General features: G+C 42.6%; 1 protein-coding gene and 1 long non-coding RNA gene across 31 annotated transcripts in view; one reads left to right on the top strand and one right to left on the bottom strand.

The window, feature by feature from the left end:
- The first annotated feature begins 3,436 nt into the window (after positions 1-3,436).
- LOC135497957 (uncharacterized) lies at positions 3,437-5,662 on the top strand. The gene is made up of 2 exons (XR_010448976.1): positions 3,437-3,608; positions 4,134-5,662. It is a non-coding gene; the product is annotated as an uncharacterized LOC135497957 (long non-coding RNA).
- A 3,916-nt stretch (positions 5,663-9,578) lies between these two features.
- Positions 9,579-16,089, bottom strand: part of LOC135497971 (arf-GAP with GTPase, ANK repeat and PH domain-containing protein 1-like) — an 81,111-nt gene continuing 74,600 nt past the window's right edge. For all 30 annotated transcript variants that reach the window (XM_064788041.1, XM_064788045.1, XM_064788046.1 and 27 more), the window contains 2 exons: positions 15,077-15,244; positions 9,579-14,751 (listed from right to left, as the gene is read on the bottom strand). In XM_064788041.1, coding sequence (XP_064644111.1) covers positions 14,407-14,751; positions 15,077-15,244 — 513 coding nt within the window. In that variant the 3' untranslated portion in view covers positions 9,579-14,406. The remainder of the gene's footprint in view (positions 14,752-15,076; positions 15,245-16,089) is intronic.

Below are 16,089 nucleotides of genomic sequence, written 5' to 3'. Positions count from 1 at the left end.
AAAATTCATTTTCCTCGTATTCTTCTAAAAATATTACAGTAGAACCTCCCTTAGCGGACACCTCTCTACTAAGGACACCCTCTCTATTAAGGACACTAGTTTCGGTCCCAAATAGTTCATTTACATTCATTTTGACCTCTCTAATCAGGACACCTCTCTATTAAGGACAGCACTTGTCAGTCCCGAGGGTGTCCTTGATAGAGAGGTTCCACTGTAGTTTAGACCTACGTATGACAGTCATGTTTTAAATCCCCAGTTTAGGCCAAATTCTTGTTGACAAACGAATTCTTAGTTCCAGGTGGAAGTGTAATAAATGTACATTGCTTGGCATGGTCGATTTCTCTTCATGGCCGGAACACAAGGCCTGTTGGAAATTGAATTGACCAGGCCAGGACCTTGTGTCCATATCAGGCACTGTACATCAGATTGAATGTTTACCTGGAGACAAGAATTTGTTCATCAACAAGAATATGGCCTTTGCCTTTGGATAGGGAACTCATCCTTTCTTTGACAAATATGTTCAAAAAGTGCATGCCTGTTCTGTCCGGTATTTGACACTCAAAAATACCCTTTTGTACTAAACTACATCCAAACTTTTTTTTATGGTTTATGATTATGGCTATAGGCTTCGGTCCTTTACCTCTCCAGCAATACTCCCCAAGCATTTCTCTCTTCATCCATATGTGTCTCCGGAGGACTAACGATATTTCCCTTCTCATAACGATACTTCTAACGATATTTCCCTCTCATTTCAGCGAGATGATTCATCAGTAATGGAAGACTGTGATGGAGTTGGCACCAGATGTCTTCAATATACTCGTCTCGATATTTCAAATGTTCGTTTACGACGTACAGGAGTACGGGGCAGGCCTGATCTCAGGATGCGTTTCGTTTTTTGCAAGGACCATGTTTGAATGGTCAACAGTCTTGTTCATTTCTCATCAAATAGCACACCACATACTATATATTGTTAATGATGACATTATCAAGCCTGATGTATTGAACACCATCTTTTATTGTAGCCGATGTTAATGAGGCAAATAAAGAATATTGTTAGATCCACTCTTTGTTCTTCCTGATGGATCGCTCTTGCACAAGCTGTGCGTGGAATTTGCTCCGTAACTTTTTGATGATAAAGAGAGTGTTGAGGCGGTTGTCATGTAATTGGTGTCCTGACGACATGACTAACCCCTCCCCCCGAAAGTTTATTGAAAGACACAAGTGATTTATAATTACTTTATTCATGATGATCATTCAAATACAGAAGAAATAAGATTCGTAAGAAAGCGAAGATGAAGAGGGCAGGACTTCGAGGATGCTGTGTAGAATCTATGGATGGAGGAACTGGACGACTTCTTTAGATGCTTAAAAGAAAGAAACAAACATGTTTTAAAGTCTCGAGAGGACTCCCAAACTTGAAATGGGCATTAAATTCATTTTGATGGGGTTCTAATTGCTATAAGACTAAGTTGGTGATACCTATGGTCAATAGTTAGACAAGACAAACAACAAAATATAACTGTGATTACTTGTAATTCAACACAACAGTAGTATGGCAGTGAATAAGGGTTTTGCTTGTTTTCAAGTCGCCAAAAGAAGCTATACTTGCACGTCCATAGAAATCCTGAGGAAATCGGTTCGTTTCTCTGGTCCTGTCCACAAACCCATTAGCAGATCAACTTCCTTTTAGACTTCAGTCACTGCTGGGCTGGTTCACTCCATGTATTCAACTGGCTCCAACGATTTCACCTGGAAAATGAAGTTAGAAATGTACATGTACAGAACTTAGGTTATAACTCAGTGGAGAGGGGTAACTCATTTCATCCGTGCCGGCTGATAGACATTAGGCAGGTTTCGCAAGCCATAGGAAAGACGAAGTACGAAGGACTGTGGTGCCACCAAGTCCTGCGCTAATTCATTTATGGGGCAGTACCACAGTCGTTGATTTCATAGAAGGAATCTTTTAAAAGACGTCAATAAATTACAATTACATACTTCATACGTTCCTTCTCGTCTCGTAAGACTAGCGAAACCTTTATACTTCCACACCGGAATGGGCTGCATGCACAGAAAACTTTCTACACAGTTCCACACCGGGTTCCAGACGTCCACTCGAGCGACACTGAAATGTATAGATATATGAATAAATTGTCAACAAGAGTCAGCCAGATTGAGCCCGCGTGTACACTCTATCGAAAAAAGTGAATTTCATGTATTTTCTTACCAGAATAAAGGCATAATATCAAAATTTCGGGAGAGAAGTCCACGTCTACCATCCGACATTTTCTTTCCTGAAAACTCAAAGTGAGGCTAAGAAGGAGCCTCCACATTCAGCAAGCAAGGGCCTAGGAAAGTTGGAAGGTAGGAGATTCAAATATGTTAGGCCTTTGACCAGTCTTAGCACAAAGACTGCGGGAAAAACGCAAGGCCGAGAACGGGCGTTACCGACAGCAGAGAGTTCTAAAACGACAATGAACCACGTGTTTTTAGGGTACATGGATATGGTCTTTCTCCAGTATGAATAAAAACCACAATAACATGAATAATGTTCTCTTATTTCATGATTTGAGGGCACGAAAAAGAGGGTAGCCTAAAAGAGGGTCGTGGTGACACTATAGAGCTTGTTAGCTCTGATATCACCAGGGAAAGCGTGTTATTTACCACCAGAAAAAGCATTTCAATCACCAGATAGACCTAGTCTTCATTCGCCCTAAAGAAACTTTTCGGAGTTGGTTTTCCGATGTCTTATCTGCATGCCGGTGTAACATCTGTGGTTGCTCCCCATGTGTCAGTGTTTCCAAACAATAGGCAGCTATAGAGAGACCACGACTTTTCAATAGGGGGGATACACAGAAAAACTTGTCAATCTATTTTTGAGCGTTCCCAAACAATGAGGGGAAACACTCAAAAACAGAAACACTCAAAAACATTACACCGGATCAGGCCACATACATGTGGCCTGATCCGGCAGATATGCCCTATATATAGGGCATGACTCATGCCGAATATCGTGGTCCTGGGAAAAGAATTTAGGAAACGTGACCATCACGCCGACACTCAGCTTTTTATAGAGTATATATTGAGTATTTGCATTATATTAAAGTTCCCTCTACCCAGTTAGAATCTTTCAAATTCGAGTTCCATTTTCTCAATTTCAATTCTCAACGGAGTTACTATTTAATAAAATATAGGTCTCCATGCCCCGCCACTCATGTCGATATTTTCAAGTCCATAAACTTCCTTCTTCGTCTCACGAACTGTTCACGTGGGTCGACAAAAGAACCCGACTGCGTAGGCCGATATATCATTAAAAAGGAGCACATTTCTTTATTGTAACTTCCTGATTTAATGTAATACTTCGGAAAACCCGATAATTTATTTGTATAGCTAGTGCGTCATGAGAAATCAGTTCCATGTCCTAGTCCGTATGACATGTTTCATAAGACACTGCCAATCAACAGTTTTGCTTGGGAACTATAAAGTTCAAGTCTTATAGATAATTTGGGGAAGTCGTTGATTTGTGACATTTCCAGGTAGAGGACAACTTCATCTTTGTACGCGTCCGATTCTGGAACCATAATTTCGTCATGACTCGCGTTTACACCCAGGTTGGTATAAATAGATAGTCGTTAAGTGTCACTGAAAATATCTCACACATTTTCTTTTGATTAGCCCCTACAATATCAAGAATAGATTTAAGAAATATATGCATATATATACCAGATGTACCAGCGGCGAACAACCGCTTTTGATACGATATATAGTTCTTGTTTCACGTTATTTCATAGTTATTGTGGAATACGTTTAACCCGTCGAGTGCAGGGTTTGGAGGAGATATTCTAAATCGAAGCTGCGCTAATTTAACCCTTACACCCACAACTTACTAACGTCAATCTCACCTTTTGGTGTCTGATCAGATGTGTTGCACTGGCACCTTCCGGACTCGGACATGTTCATCCTCTTGAGGTGGGCTTCAAGTCTGCACCGACCAGTCCTAAGAATGAAGATTTGAAATGCTTCATGCAGATACACAAATAGCGATTTGCGATGGGATTAATCTATCTGGGCGGAACTCTCCTCCCTTCCCGTGGCCTATAATGTGTTAAAAAAAACCCTTTCTTCTTATATTCCAGAGCATAAGGGGCCTGTCCTCGTCTCCATTACTACCTGTGCCGGTCACCTCCCTGCAAACGAACGTCACAACGGTCGGACATTCGGGAACAGTAAACTCCCTCGAGGTGCCGGGGCGGTCCAACTTCGCCGCGACAGCACAAAAATGTTGTGGGATCTTTCAAGTCTGCCTGGGGACCATTGCAGTGGTACTAGGGGGCGCTGCATGGGGTGTTCAAGACGGTTTGATCACGTATGTGTTCAGTTGTGGGTTCGTCGCTGGAGGTTTTCTCGTGATAGGAGGCAGTTTGGCCATATATTCAACTCGGACTGAGAGGACTTCAATCATCGTCGCTTGCCTTGTCATGTCCGTTTTCAGTGCGTTCGTTGATTTCCTATACCTATGTATCTCGTGCGCAAGTCTCTGGTTTGATTTCACCCCAGAAATGGACATCTTGGAGGCGGATGGCCCCATCGGCATCATTGATGTATTCGGTGCCTTAGTCGGACTGGTTGGTTTGGTGATTGCCATCATTCAAGTCGTCATATGTTCGCGGACTGTTTGCGGATGCTGCGCGAAGGATACAGTGTTAGTCGTTGTGACGTCAGAGGAGGATCCCTCATCGCCGACATTGATAACGCCCTTGCTGTCCTCACTAAACTGTTCTATAAATACTTCAACGGATCGCCAGGGTTACGGCTCCCAGCAGCGACTACATTCCTCATTGGTCGTCTGAAAACTTAATCTGAACGTTGTTTTTCAATGAAATAACATCTTTTTCGTTGTACATGTATATACATGTACTGTATTCATTTTCGCGAGCGGAATTTTTTGCAGAGAGGGCTACACCAGCGAAAATTAACCGTATTTGCATGAAAATGTTCGGTGAATCACGTCATTATTACCATCCTGGCACCAGTGATTTTCAATATACTCCACCTACTCTCGATATTTCAAACGACGTAGGAGTAAAAAAAGCCTGCATTATTTATATTAGTACAGACTGGTGCAATAATCAATCCCAACATTCTCATGAAATACATTCTGTGCATCTTCGAAATGAACATCATCAAGGAGACAAGAAACATTTTCGTCTGTCTCTGCTTAGGATACACTCGGAAATGATAACCTGGCACCCCTGGTGGTGGAAAGATAAACTAGTAGGCACCACTTTCAGGGAGACACGACAGTTTATTTGTATTTACTTTCAGCCATCAATATTTTACACACAATTATGTACTTAAGATATAAGAAAGTATTTAAGTAACACTGCTAATAACACGGCCAGGAGCCATCCTGTCATTCAAAAGTAAGGGCTGCAACGCAGTGGCCATGCAACTCCGCAAGGTCGTGACGGCCCCTTGCCAATTTTACAGTCATTGCCGCCTCGGAAATCTTGTTACTGTATGATATACAATTCTTGCCTAGTACCCGGGATTAATATATGTTAGTACCTATAATCCGTGCATTTTGCGGCATATAAGGCAATACACTCGTGTCAAACATTTTGTCAATTTTTATTTTTTGAAATAAATGAAGTGTGATACATGACCATGTGATATAGTTGAGTTATATATACGTTGGTAGACGTCACAAAAATAAGGCTTGCCCAGAGTCTTCTCTCCGACACGGCACCTCTCGAGACTGACTGGAGACACACTGGAGACACACACACTATCTAAGGCTAGCTAAGCCATTCGATGCTGCCGATACAATCAAAATCGATTGTCTCTTAATTGTGCTATTTTGCCATGAAGGCAGAGTTGCTGGATGTCGTCCTATTTCGCCACGTGAAAGCAGACCTCCAGCTGGTGCTTGTGCAAGTAGCGCTTCTGGGCAAAGGCGCGCTTGCAGACGCTGCACACGAAGTCCTTACTCTTGATGGTGTGGATTAGAAGGTGAGATCTTCTGTTCGATTTGTCCGCGAAAGATTTCCCGCATCCTGGGTACGGGCAGAGATAAGGGCGCTCGCCTGTGTGGGTGCGCATATGTCCCTGGAGCAGCCAGTTCCTCGTGAACGACCGGCCGCATTCCGCGCACAAGTTTGTCTTCGAGTCATGCGTCAAGAGATGTGCCTTTATAGCGGAATAGGACACGAAGAGTTTGTCGCATTCTTGACACTTGTACATCTGCTTGCCATCGGAATTAACCAGGGAAGAAATTATTTCCATTTTGAGTTGCGAATCGTCTGAGTCGTGCGAGGACGCCCAGGACCTAGCTGGGGACATTGGTGGCTGAGAAGACGCCGAGGACCGCGCTGGCGACATGGGAGATAACAACTTCGGTACAATCGGACTACCGAGTCGGACGCAACTCCTCGGACTGTGGGACAAGATTTCGGCAAGAGTTAGATTCGCATCTTGTCGTTCATCGGCCTTGTGCCCCCTGCGGATCACTGGAGAGAGGGGGACAGGTTTAATATCTTGGGTCAGGACCCAAGACGTCGCTTTCTGTAGTCCAAGAATTATAGACGGATTGTTAGAAATTTGAGGTAATTTTGTTGTTTCACTCTGCTTTTCCAGAATTGTGCTATTGTCCTGAGTTTTGCTGCTGTAAATTTTCCCTTTGCTAGTTTTGCTCTGAACGTTTTGAGCAGTGCTGCTGTCCAGTTTTCTTTCCCAGTCTCCTCGACATGTGGCTTCAGATTCGCTCCTCAGTCGCTTCTTCGATGACTGGGTCGTCGTTGACTTCCTTTTGTTCTCTCTCACATTCTCAGCAGAATCCGAACCCTCGTACATTTTTCTCGAAGAAAATTCCGATGTCTCGGTCTTTACACCAAAGTCACAATCAGCCCGTTCTTTCTTAAGACACTCTCCATCACATTGTTTCTCTAGACAGTCCTCCATGCCAGTGCACATTTGAATGAATTCCTGAGACCACTCTCCAAGCGGGGGACAAAAGTTGAAAAGCACAAAATCCTCAAGTCCGTCAAGGACACACCTTTCATACGCAGGTTGTGACCCAGAACAGCAAAAGCTGAAGTCTTCAGCTGGAGGCCGAGGTGCAGGCACGTTTGCAGTTTTCAAACGAATTGCGTTAGCGTGCTCTGATCTGGCGGAGTCCGTGTCAACACCATCTTTTGACATATCGCTATCGTCAAGGATAAAAGGGGGCAGTCTATCGCCAGTGTCCACATTCACAGTCGCACCCACTGATCTTGCACCTCCACAAAAATCAACATCGGAACCTTTCAAGATTAGGTCACGGCGGGTGGTGATCGACAGATTTCCCCACGAGCAGCCACTTTTTGCTGGTTTAGACCATTGAATGTCCGGACACCCTATCAGAGGTGGGCTGTCGCAAGGAATAAGCTCACTGCTTTGGGAACGACCAATTTTCTTTGGTACCGTCTTGATGGTCAGCCCGGACCTTGTCACCATAATGTTCATACCTCCATTACCTTTAGATTCGCAATACTGACGCTCTCGATATCCTCTGAGGGTGTGAAGATAGTTACGAGGCATCATAAAGACTTCATCTTTAGAAATATTCAGATTTCAAACGTCGTGTTGCTTGATTGGCAATTTCCTCGCTGCACTGCAGCGCGATGTGACGTAACGTCATACAGGCTCACAACAATTCATTTTGCACTGTTGTCTGCCGTCGGGGTACCTGCGGCATGTGTGACGTTAGGGCACCTGCAGTGTGTGACGTCAGGGCACCTGCTGCAGACATTGACGTGTTAAAGGGGAAGTGGCCCCACAAAATACTGACGGGGTGACGCCGTCAAGAATGCCGGAGGGTGCGGAAGAATTACTGCGCTTAGTAGGGTGCGACAATGTCGTCTATGATGTGAACAATGCGAGTTGTCTTGGCCCGTTTTATGCTGCAGCTATATTGTCTCAGATGATTTGGCTGTCCCGTGGCTTTGCGATAATAGGCCTATTATTTAATTGGCCTTAGGGTCTATCTGACATGGCTCATGCAGGTCAACTGACATGCTTGGAATGCGAAAGCGTCCGAATATGTTTCACTTTTGGCCGTTCAATTTATCTAATGTGTTTGGGAATTCAGGTCAGGTTATCCAGTGTGGTTGTGTTGAGAACGAGTGACTCACTGACTAAATAGATACTCGAGTAAAAATAGCGTATACTCACCAAGGGCTAACGTTGTTGGCTGCTTGACTTATTTCCGAGCTTGACCCGTTTCCAATGGGACATTATGTCACAATGAGAGATAATATAATGTCTATATCTCCTAAAAAGCGAACCTCGCTCATAGGCCAAGATTATTTGACGTTCACAGGCTATGGTTTAATGGAACTTCTGACGGTGCAGCAGGCCTGTCCAGTGAGGTTGTGATGACACGAAATACCTCTGTACCGGTTGGGCTGTGCGTTTTGCCGGGATGTGACAGTGTCCCAGGCCTGTCCAGTGTGGTTGTGACATCACCAAAGACCTCTACACCAGTTTGCCTGTGGGGTGGAGCAGGACGCGACAGTGTCCCAGGCCTGTCCAGTGTGGTTGTGACATCACCAAAGACCTCTACACCAGTTTGCCTGTGGGGTGGAGCAGGACGAGACAGTGTCCCAGGTCTGTCCAGTGTGGTTGTGACATCATTAAAGACCTCTACACCAGTTTGGCTGTGGGTTGTGCCGGGATGTGACAGTGTCCCAGGTCTGTCCAGTGTGGTTGTGACATCACAAAGACCTCTACACCAGTTTGGCTGTGGGGTGTAGCAGGACACGACAGTGTCCCAGGTCTGTCCAGTGTGGTTGTGACATCACAAAATACCTCTACACCAGTTTGGCTGTGGGTTATGCGGGGATGTGACAGTGTCCCAGGTCTGGCCAGTACCAGTTTGGCCGATGGCTGTGCCAGGATGCAACACTGTCCCAGGTCTGTTAAAAGATGTCTGCCCAGTGTGGTTGTGATGTCACCAAAGACATCTGTACCCATTTGGCTGATGGGTGTGCCAGGATGCAACACTGTCCCAGGTCTGTTAAAAGGTGTCTGCCCAGTGTGGTTGTGATGTCACCAAAGACATCTGTACCCATTTGGCCGATGGCTGTGCCAGGATGCAACACTGTCCCAGGTCTGTTAAAAGGTGTCTGCCCAGTGTGGTTGTGATGTCACCAAAGACTTTTATGCTGGTCAAGCTGCAGAGTGTGCCGGGATGTGACACTGTCCCAGGTCTGTCCAGTGTGGTTGAGATGTCCTGGAAGACCTCTATACCAGTTTGGCTGTGGAGTGTTCTAGGATGTGACAATGTCATAGGTCAGTCCAGTGTGGTTGAGATGTCCCGGAAGACCTCTATACCAGTTTGGCTGTGGGGTGTTCTAGGATGTGACAATGTCATAGGTCTGTCCAGTGTGGTTGAGATGTCCCGGAAGACCTCTATACCAGTTTGGCTGTGGGGTGTTCTAGGATGTGACAATGTCATAGGTCTGTCCAGTGTGGTTGAGATGTCATGGAATACCTCTTCTGGGGTGAAGAGGTGTGTACACAAAGGACACAGACACACAGAGTTATATACTGAAAAATGCAAGTGTTTATTTTTCATAATATTCCATATCTAATAAGTTCACCATATTTCACAAAGTACTTGATTATCGTTTACTTAATTAGTCAATAAATTCTGATTTGGCCACATAACTAACTTGTTTACCTAAGGACTAAAATCTACACAATATCTACAAAAACTATGCTCGACTTGACTTGAAAAATTTTGGTGGTGAAATGTATTTCAATATCTGAAGGGCATAGAGCACACAAGACATGAATGCACTTTTGAAAAAAAGGCGTTGACAAGAGTAGATGGACAGTGCTGCCATCCAGAATTGATGCTGAGAGCACTTTTTCTCTTCGATCCAATTCAATGTCTCTGCTCAACAGGTTGAGGACAGTTGACAGCAATTCAGTTCTTTCCAAATTGCACTGATATCATATTCTGTGTGCCCTAAGTCCTTCATTGGTTCAGAAGACCTACCCCAACACTGTCTTTTGTTCCAAAAAAACAATCAAATACCCCTAAAAAAGGGGTAAAACTTTGCGGTATTGACATCTGTCACAAATGGATTCTGTTCAGGACATAATGATACTCAAGATATACATATTTCTCCATCAACCACATTACTGCAGCAATTTGAATATTTCTATCGGCTGTCAATGAATGTCACCGTGATGATTGTGAAGGTTGCCATGGCAACCCATCTGCTACCAAGGTTACAGTGATGACAACCATAGCAACAGTGTATTAAACTCGTCATCACCATATGATAAATTTACATGTAACCATAGCAACAGTGTACTAACCGTGGCAACACTATAAATCACCATGACAACATCACATATTACCAAGGCAACACAGCAGCCATTTTGGAAACTATCATAACAATATCATAGAATACTTTCACACATATTCACGTTAGAACTTTGTACAGGGCTCATTTAAATCTCTAAAATATTTACAAATGTCTGAACACTCAGAACCCCATATTCATACATTATAAATTTGAACCAGAACTCATATATTATAGTAAGAAACACAAGTTTCCATGGCAACGGAGCTAACAGTATTGAGAAGACGGTATGACCATTTGATGTTCGACACAATTTCACAAATGTTTGATATTTTCTCACCCATCAAATGGAACGACACAGGCTCGGGTGAAAAAAGAAAATCGGACCCTGACGAATCAGATCGTTTTCACCTGGCTCAATGCATGGATACCTCATGCATGGCAAGCTTTGTTGAAAAACGTGCATGCAGGTTACCCCTAGCAACAAAACAAGATGACATTAGTGCAAATAATCTATACAAACCAGACTCTGGTCTGATAAAACGTCTGCAGCTTTTGTTAATATTTGGAATTTTTTTCGTGTGACCTGTACCTGTATGTACTTTTTCAAAAAATCTGGCAGTAAATCCTCTACCCCGAACCAAAAACCTTTTACTCCAAAATTAGGATCAAGTAATTTTTGACCCGAATTTTTGTCACGTTCCCTTTCCAAGATTGTTTGCGGTAGGGCTGAACATTTATAATCCTGAAAGTGTGAATAAAGTCAACCCGTCTTTAAAAGCTGCACCTTTCAAAGAAATCTGTGCAGCCTGGAGGCTTCAAATGCATTTATATCAACTGACTAGGATTGTTTCGAGAACAGAAGCATGTCAGAGCTGCAATGTCATGAGGTAACTGGTAAAATTTCATATTATTTTGTTGCTGTCATTAGATTACTCACAAAAGCTGCATATGAGCTCAATATCAACTGCGACTTTTGGCCCACAATTACCAAGAGTTCATGTATAGGCAGGTCAGAAAATACAAATTTAAGTCACACCTCTGATGAATTAACGCCTCAATATTTATCTTTTGTTCCAATTGGTGATATTCCCTTGGGGCATTAGAAAAACATTGAACAGAAGGGACTGCCTAGAGACAAACAAAATTCGCAACATATCAGGACTTTTCACATGTAGTTTGTAATCTGAGGGATTTAGTTACCTCAAAAAAATCCCCATGAATCTTCTTTTCCAATTCCAGTTGCAGGCCGAGCCGAGAGAGGTCCAGCATCCCTATACAGGCACAAATGTTCACTCATAAATATTATGCTGCTATAATACATGAAATGTACAACCAGATTACAATAATTCTGTTGAAATGAAAGCAAACTCTTCCAAGAAATGGCAGAAGAATTTTGCCATGTCAAGCAACTTGATGAAATCAACAGTTTTGGAAACAATTGCTATTATCTCCAGCATCTCTTGCTATTTTACATTACTTCACAAGATCATGGAATTTATGTCACATACGGGGCCCCGTCCTAAAGGCAGAATCTACTAACTTGCAATTTTCAAACACTGAGTGAAGAAGACTTTACTGACAAAAAGCAGCTGCAGTTTTACCGGTCCATACACAATAAATCTCCAGCTATGTCGATTTCATGGAGAAAAGGTTCTGTACTGCATTTGACAAGTAACAACTGCTGCCACCCGTTGGTAATAAAGTCTCTCGACCTCGAAAATAAGAAACCGTTAAAGCCCCTTTCCATAAAAAAGTGAGTTACCATTGTCACCATGGTAAAAGATACAACTGAACAGTCAGATAACCAGCCTCTGGTTTTACGAAACACTATTACGCTCACAGACGGAAAACTTCTTCATCAAAAGCGAAACTTTTGAAAAGTAAAATGATGAAAAATTTGTACAAAAAAACTTGATATGAAAACATGCCAAGCCACAACACTGCAAATTAAAGTGCTTTTATCCTACCATGCAAAATCTTTCTCAAAGTCCATTTTAGTGGGGTGTGTCAGTAGTTCCCCAAGCAAGTTGTTCGAAAGTCAAGACGTCCAAGTTCGGCGACGTTGCGATTTCAGCGTCTTTTATCCGAGATTGGTGAAACTACAATAATTTTCATCAAAGCCAGTCTGAGGACTGAGGACAAATTCAAAACCTGAATGCACGGATAAAATCACTTTAAGTCCAACAAATGATACGAACCATTCTATGGTCATCAGTCATATCGTTCACCCATTAATATTCACTGACCTCTGACCTTAGAAATTGAATAATCACAAAACATACACCCAGTATTAGGCAAAGGACAATAACTTACAAATGAGATTATTTTCTCCATGAATTTTTATTTCAAATGACTTAAGACTGCCAAGATTGTTCAACTGTGATCGGTAAACACTCTTATTTTCTTCAGCCGCGAAAAGATATTCGATTATTTCAACTTCTCGAATACAAGTTATACATTGCGAAAAAAAAAAAATCTCCGGTTTTACAGTAGGTCAAGCTTTTAAAGCATTTTTGTCATAAAATAAAATATTGCAGTGTTGCTTTAAATCTAGAATTCTATATATTTAGGCCCTAACCAATATTTCAGGAAACTTTTAAGTATCATCCCAAGCCTATTATTAAGTCCCACAGTAAGCCTCACATCTTGTGACGACGCCTTCTAAAGCCCAGTCAAAACAGAGGGACACTGACGTTTAAACTAAACTTGGCCCGAAAATCATACTCTACACAAACTTTATCATTATTGCACATACGCTGTCGACTGGCGTTTTTATTAACACATTTTCCATAAACTACACCAGAGCACTATATACATAGCCAAAATAACTCAGCCATCGTCGGTTTGCTATAGGCCCAAGTGATACAGTCTCCATAGAGACTTTTGTGTCATTGAAACAAATCGTTTCCAACATATCTATACTTCAAGATAAATCTAGCCCAGACTGTCAATCATGCATGTTGCCGACGTATCGATGGCTGAATGATTCAGGCTACTATCTACAATTTCGTCAAAAAATACTTCACATCTTTAGAGCTGGTTTTGAAACTGATTTTGGAAAATTCGTCAGAAAGCCGCACAAAATTTCCCCCCCCAACGATGGTTGACATTTGGTTGGAACATTCATAAAAGATATCATCAGCCCAATTGAAGGTCCATCAACCATCGTCCCCAAGAGATGGTAGCACCTTACGGGCATTTTTAAATTTGTTCCTCTGTAGCACAAGGATCAGAACGAAACTCGAGAGTGCCTGGCGACGGCGTTTGGCCTCTAAAACCTGCTAACTTTTAGTATAATCATCTACTAACAGCTGTTTTTCATAACTTAGTCATAATATTTTAGTACCAGTCGCATTTGTACATTTATACAAAGTCTATAATCTGCAAACATACAAGAAATCTCAGATACATTCATATAAAACAATGAATCGTAAAAACCGTATCCAGGTTTATTCTCGATGAGATGGTCCTCGTGACGTATCAGTTCGTGCCACGTTAACGAGAATAGAAACGTCAGTACTATTCGAACACAAAATGCAATGCTGGTTATAGGTCAAGTTACCATGACATGTGCTGAAAATTGCAATCGACTTGAGCCCAATTTGGCCTGAGGGTATACGAAGCTTTTGGCCTGAGGGTATATGAAGCTTTGGTAAGGGGATGATAAGAGGGTAATTCAAGCCAATTTTTGTTGACACTATTTTATTACTTGGGAGGTGCTGTCTGTTTCAACAACTGACACAATATTTAGGAAAAAATTGAAGAAATTTTGTTTCGATGGGTCACATATGATCAATATTTCTTCGATCATTTACCCACCCATGCCACAGCTTTGAGGAAATGTGGATAATGGTTCACGTCTGCAATTAGTCCTGGATAACGTCTGCTCAAGTCCTGTTTTGAATGAGTGACACGCCCAACTTTTATTTCTTGATGACCCATAGTCCATTTCACACTTGTGAGTCAGAATTTTAATCTGGGAAGGGGCATTACCAGCAGGCCAAACAGGTCAAGACAAGTACGCACGAAACGCTCAAAATGTGGAAGGAGCTTATATAACGCTCGCCGGTAACTTATCAAACACGTCCCCTTGTCCTTGACCCTGTTGCGATGGTAAGGTTGGCACAACTGGTGGCATGGGAACTTTCGGTTGTGGCACGTAGATTGGTTGCGGGGCTTGTGGTGGTGGAGGGGGAGGTGGCAACTGGTTCTGTTGTAACGGTTGCGGGTACATCATCTGTTGTTGCTGTTGCGAATTCCGTCGCCGCGGTAACGTGGGACATTCTGGGCAGCCGCTGTTTTTGAGTAGTTCGATGCATTCGGGCACTTCAGATGTCCTGGCGTAGTAGAGTGCGTTTCTGCCGTCGTGGTCGACGACTTTTACGTCTGCATTGTACTGAAAAAGATTGAGGCCAAAGTAGAAGAGGCGGTTTCCATCTCATGCGACCTGATTGGGTGAGGCATGCCCAATAATACCACCTTGGTAGACTGTCCTTTAGTTTGGGTTGACTTGACTCCAATACCCTACTAGCACTAACGAAACTAAGTTCAAAACTTTTTTCAAAACAAGTAGTGAACATGACCATGACTTACCCATAATAAGACAGTATGCTGTCGAAGCTACCCAACCTTTGGGTTGACTTCAATTCCAATTCCATGCTAGCAATGATGAAGCTTAATCTAAAACTTGTTCCAAAACGGTGAACATGACCCCGACTTACCCATAATAGTAACTGCACGTAAACAAAGTTGCCCAAAGCGGCTGCAATGTGGAGGGCGGTTCGCGCATCCTGTTTACTGTACGGAGAATTGACGTGTTCAGGGCTTGCATATGCTAAGAGTATTATCACATTTCGGATGTCGTCACGAACTATGGAATCTATTAATTGCTGCAAGACGAGGAGAAGAGAATGGTCAACGAAACTTCACCACGTGTCACGTGTTATGAATCATGAGTGTCACGTGACGTGATTCACCTGTGTCACGTGACATGATTCGTGCTTGTCTCAAGACATGATTCAGGCATTAACAAAAGGAATTCCCTGCACTTCAGAAACGAATTCCTCTGCAACTATTTCCTGTAACAAGAACTACAAAACACGACAGACGTCGATCTTGGAACCTTGCCAGGCTCAAACTATCTTTTTCTTCATTCATGATAATAATATTAGATTTTATTCTGCAATAGCAACATCAAAGCAGTCAGTCACCTTTGATGTGTGTTGCAATTAAATTACGTGAAGAAATTGCACTTCTGAGGACTTGAAATGAAGTATAACAGTACCTGGAGTTTATTTGTGAATACACAGCAATAGATGACAAGGACAGATTAAAGGGTGGGTGCCAAGTGTCACAGTGGCATGTGAGGACGTACAAGGTGCACTTCTCTCAATTCAGCTATTTTATTTTTGACAGATTGGTTCTCAAAGATGATACTTACGCTTCGGATAATTATCTCCCGATTGGGAATCATAAAAAATTACGCGATGCAACGTCATTGCATCTTAAAACGTCGCAATGGAACCGCTCTACAAACGGGATGTGATGGGAACATGATGGGAACATGACGGGAGACAATGGATCAACCACATTAGGTGCAGTGGTGTGGTGTACAACAATCAAAGCGAGTGTGTCAGACCTGCCAGCCCAGAAAATGTCCAAATAGTATTTCAACTGGACTTTGAGTAGCTTTTGTTCAAACATTCTCAATTTTGGAGTATTCTGGTGACTTCTA

The sequence above is a fragment of the Lineus longissimus genome, chromosome 13 (genome assembly GCF_910592395.1).
Source record: "Lineus longissimus chromosome 13, tnLinLong1.2, whole genome shotgun sequence".
Classification (NCBI taxonomy): Eukaryota; Metazoa; Nemertea; class Pilidiophora; order Heteronemertea; family Lineidae; genus Lineus; species Lineus longissimus.
This window is presented reverse-complemented; position numbering and strand designations above follow the sequence as displayed.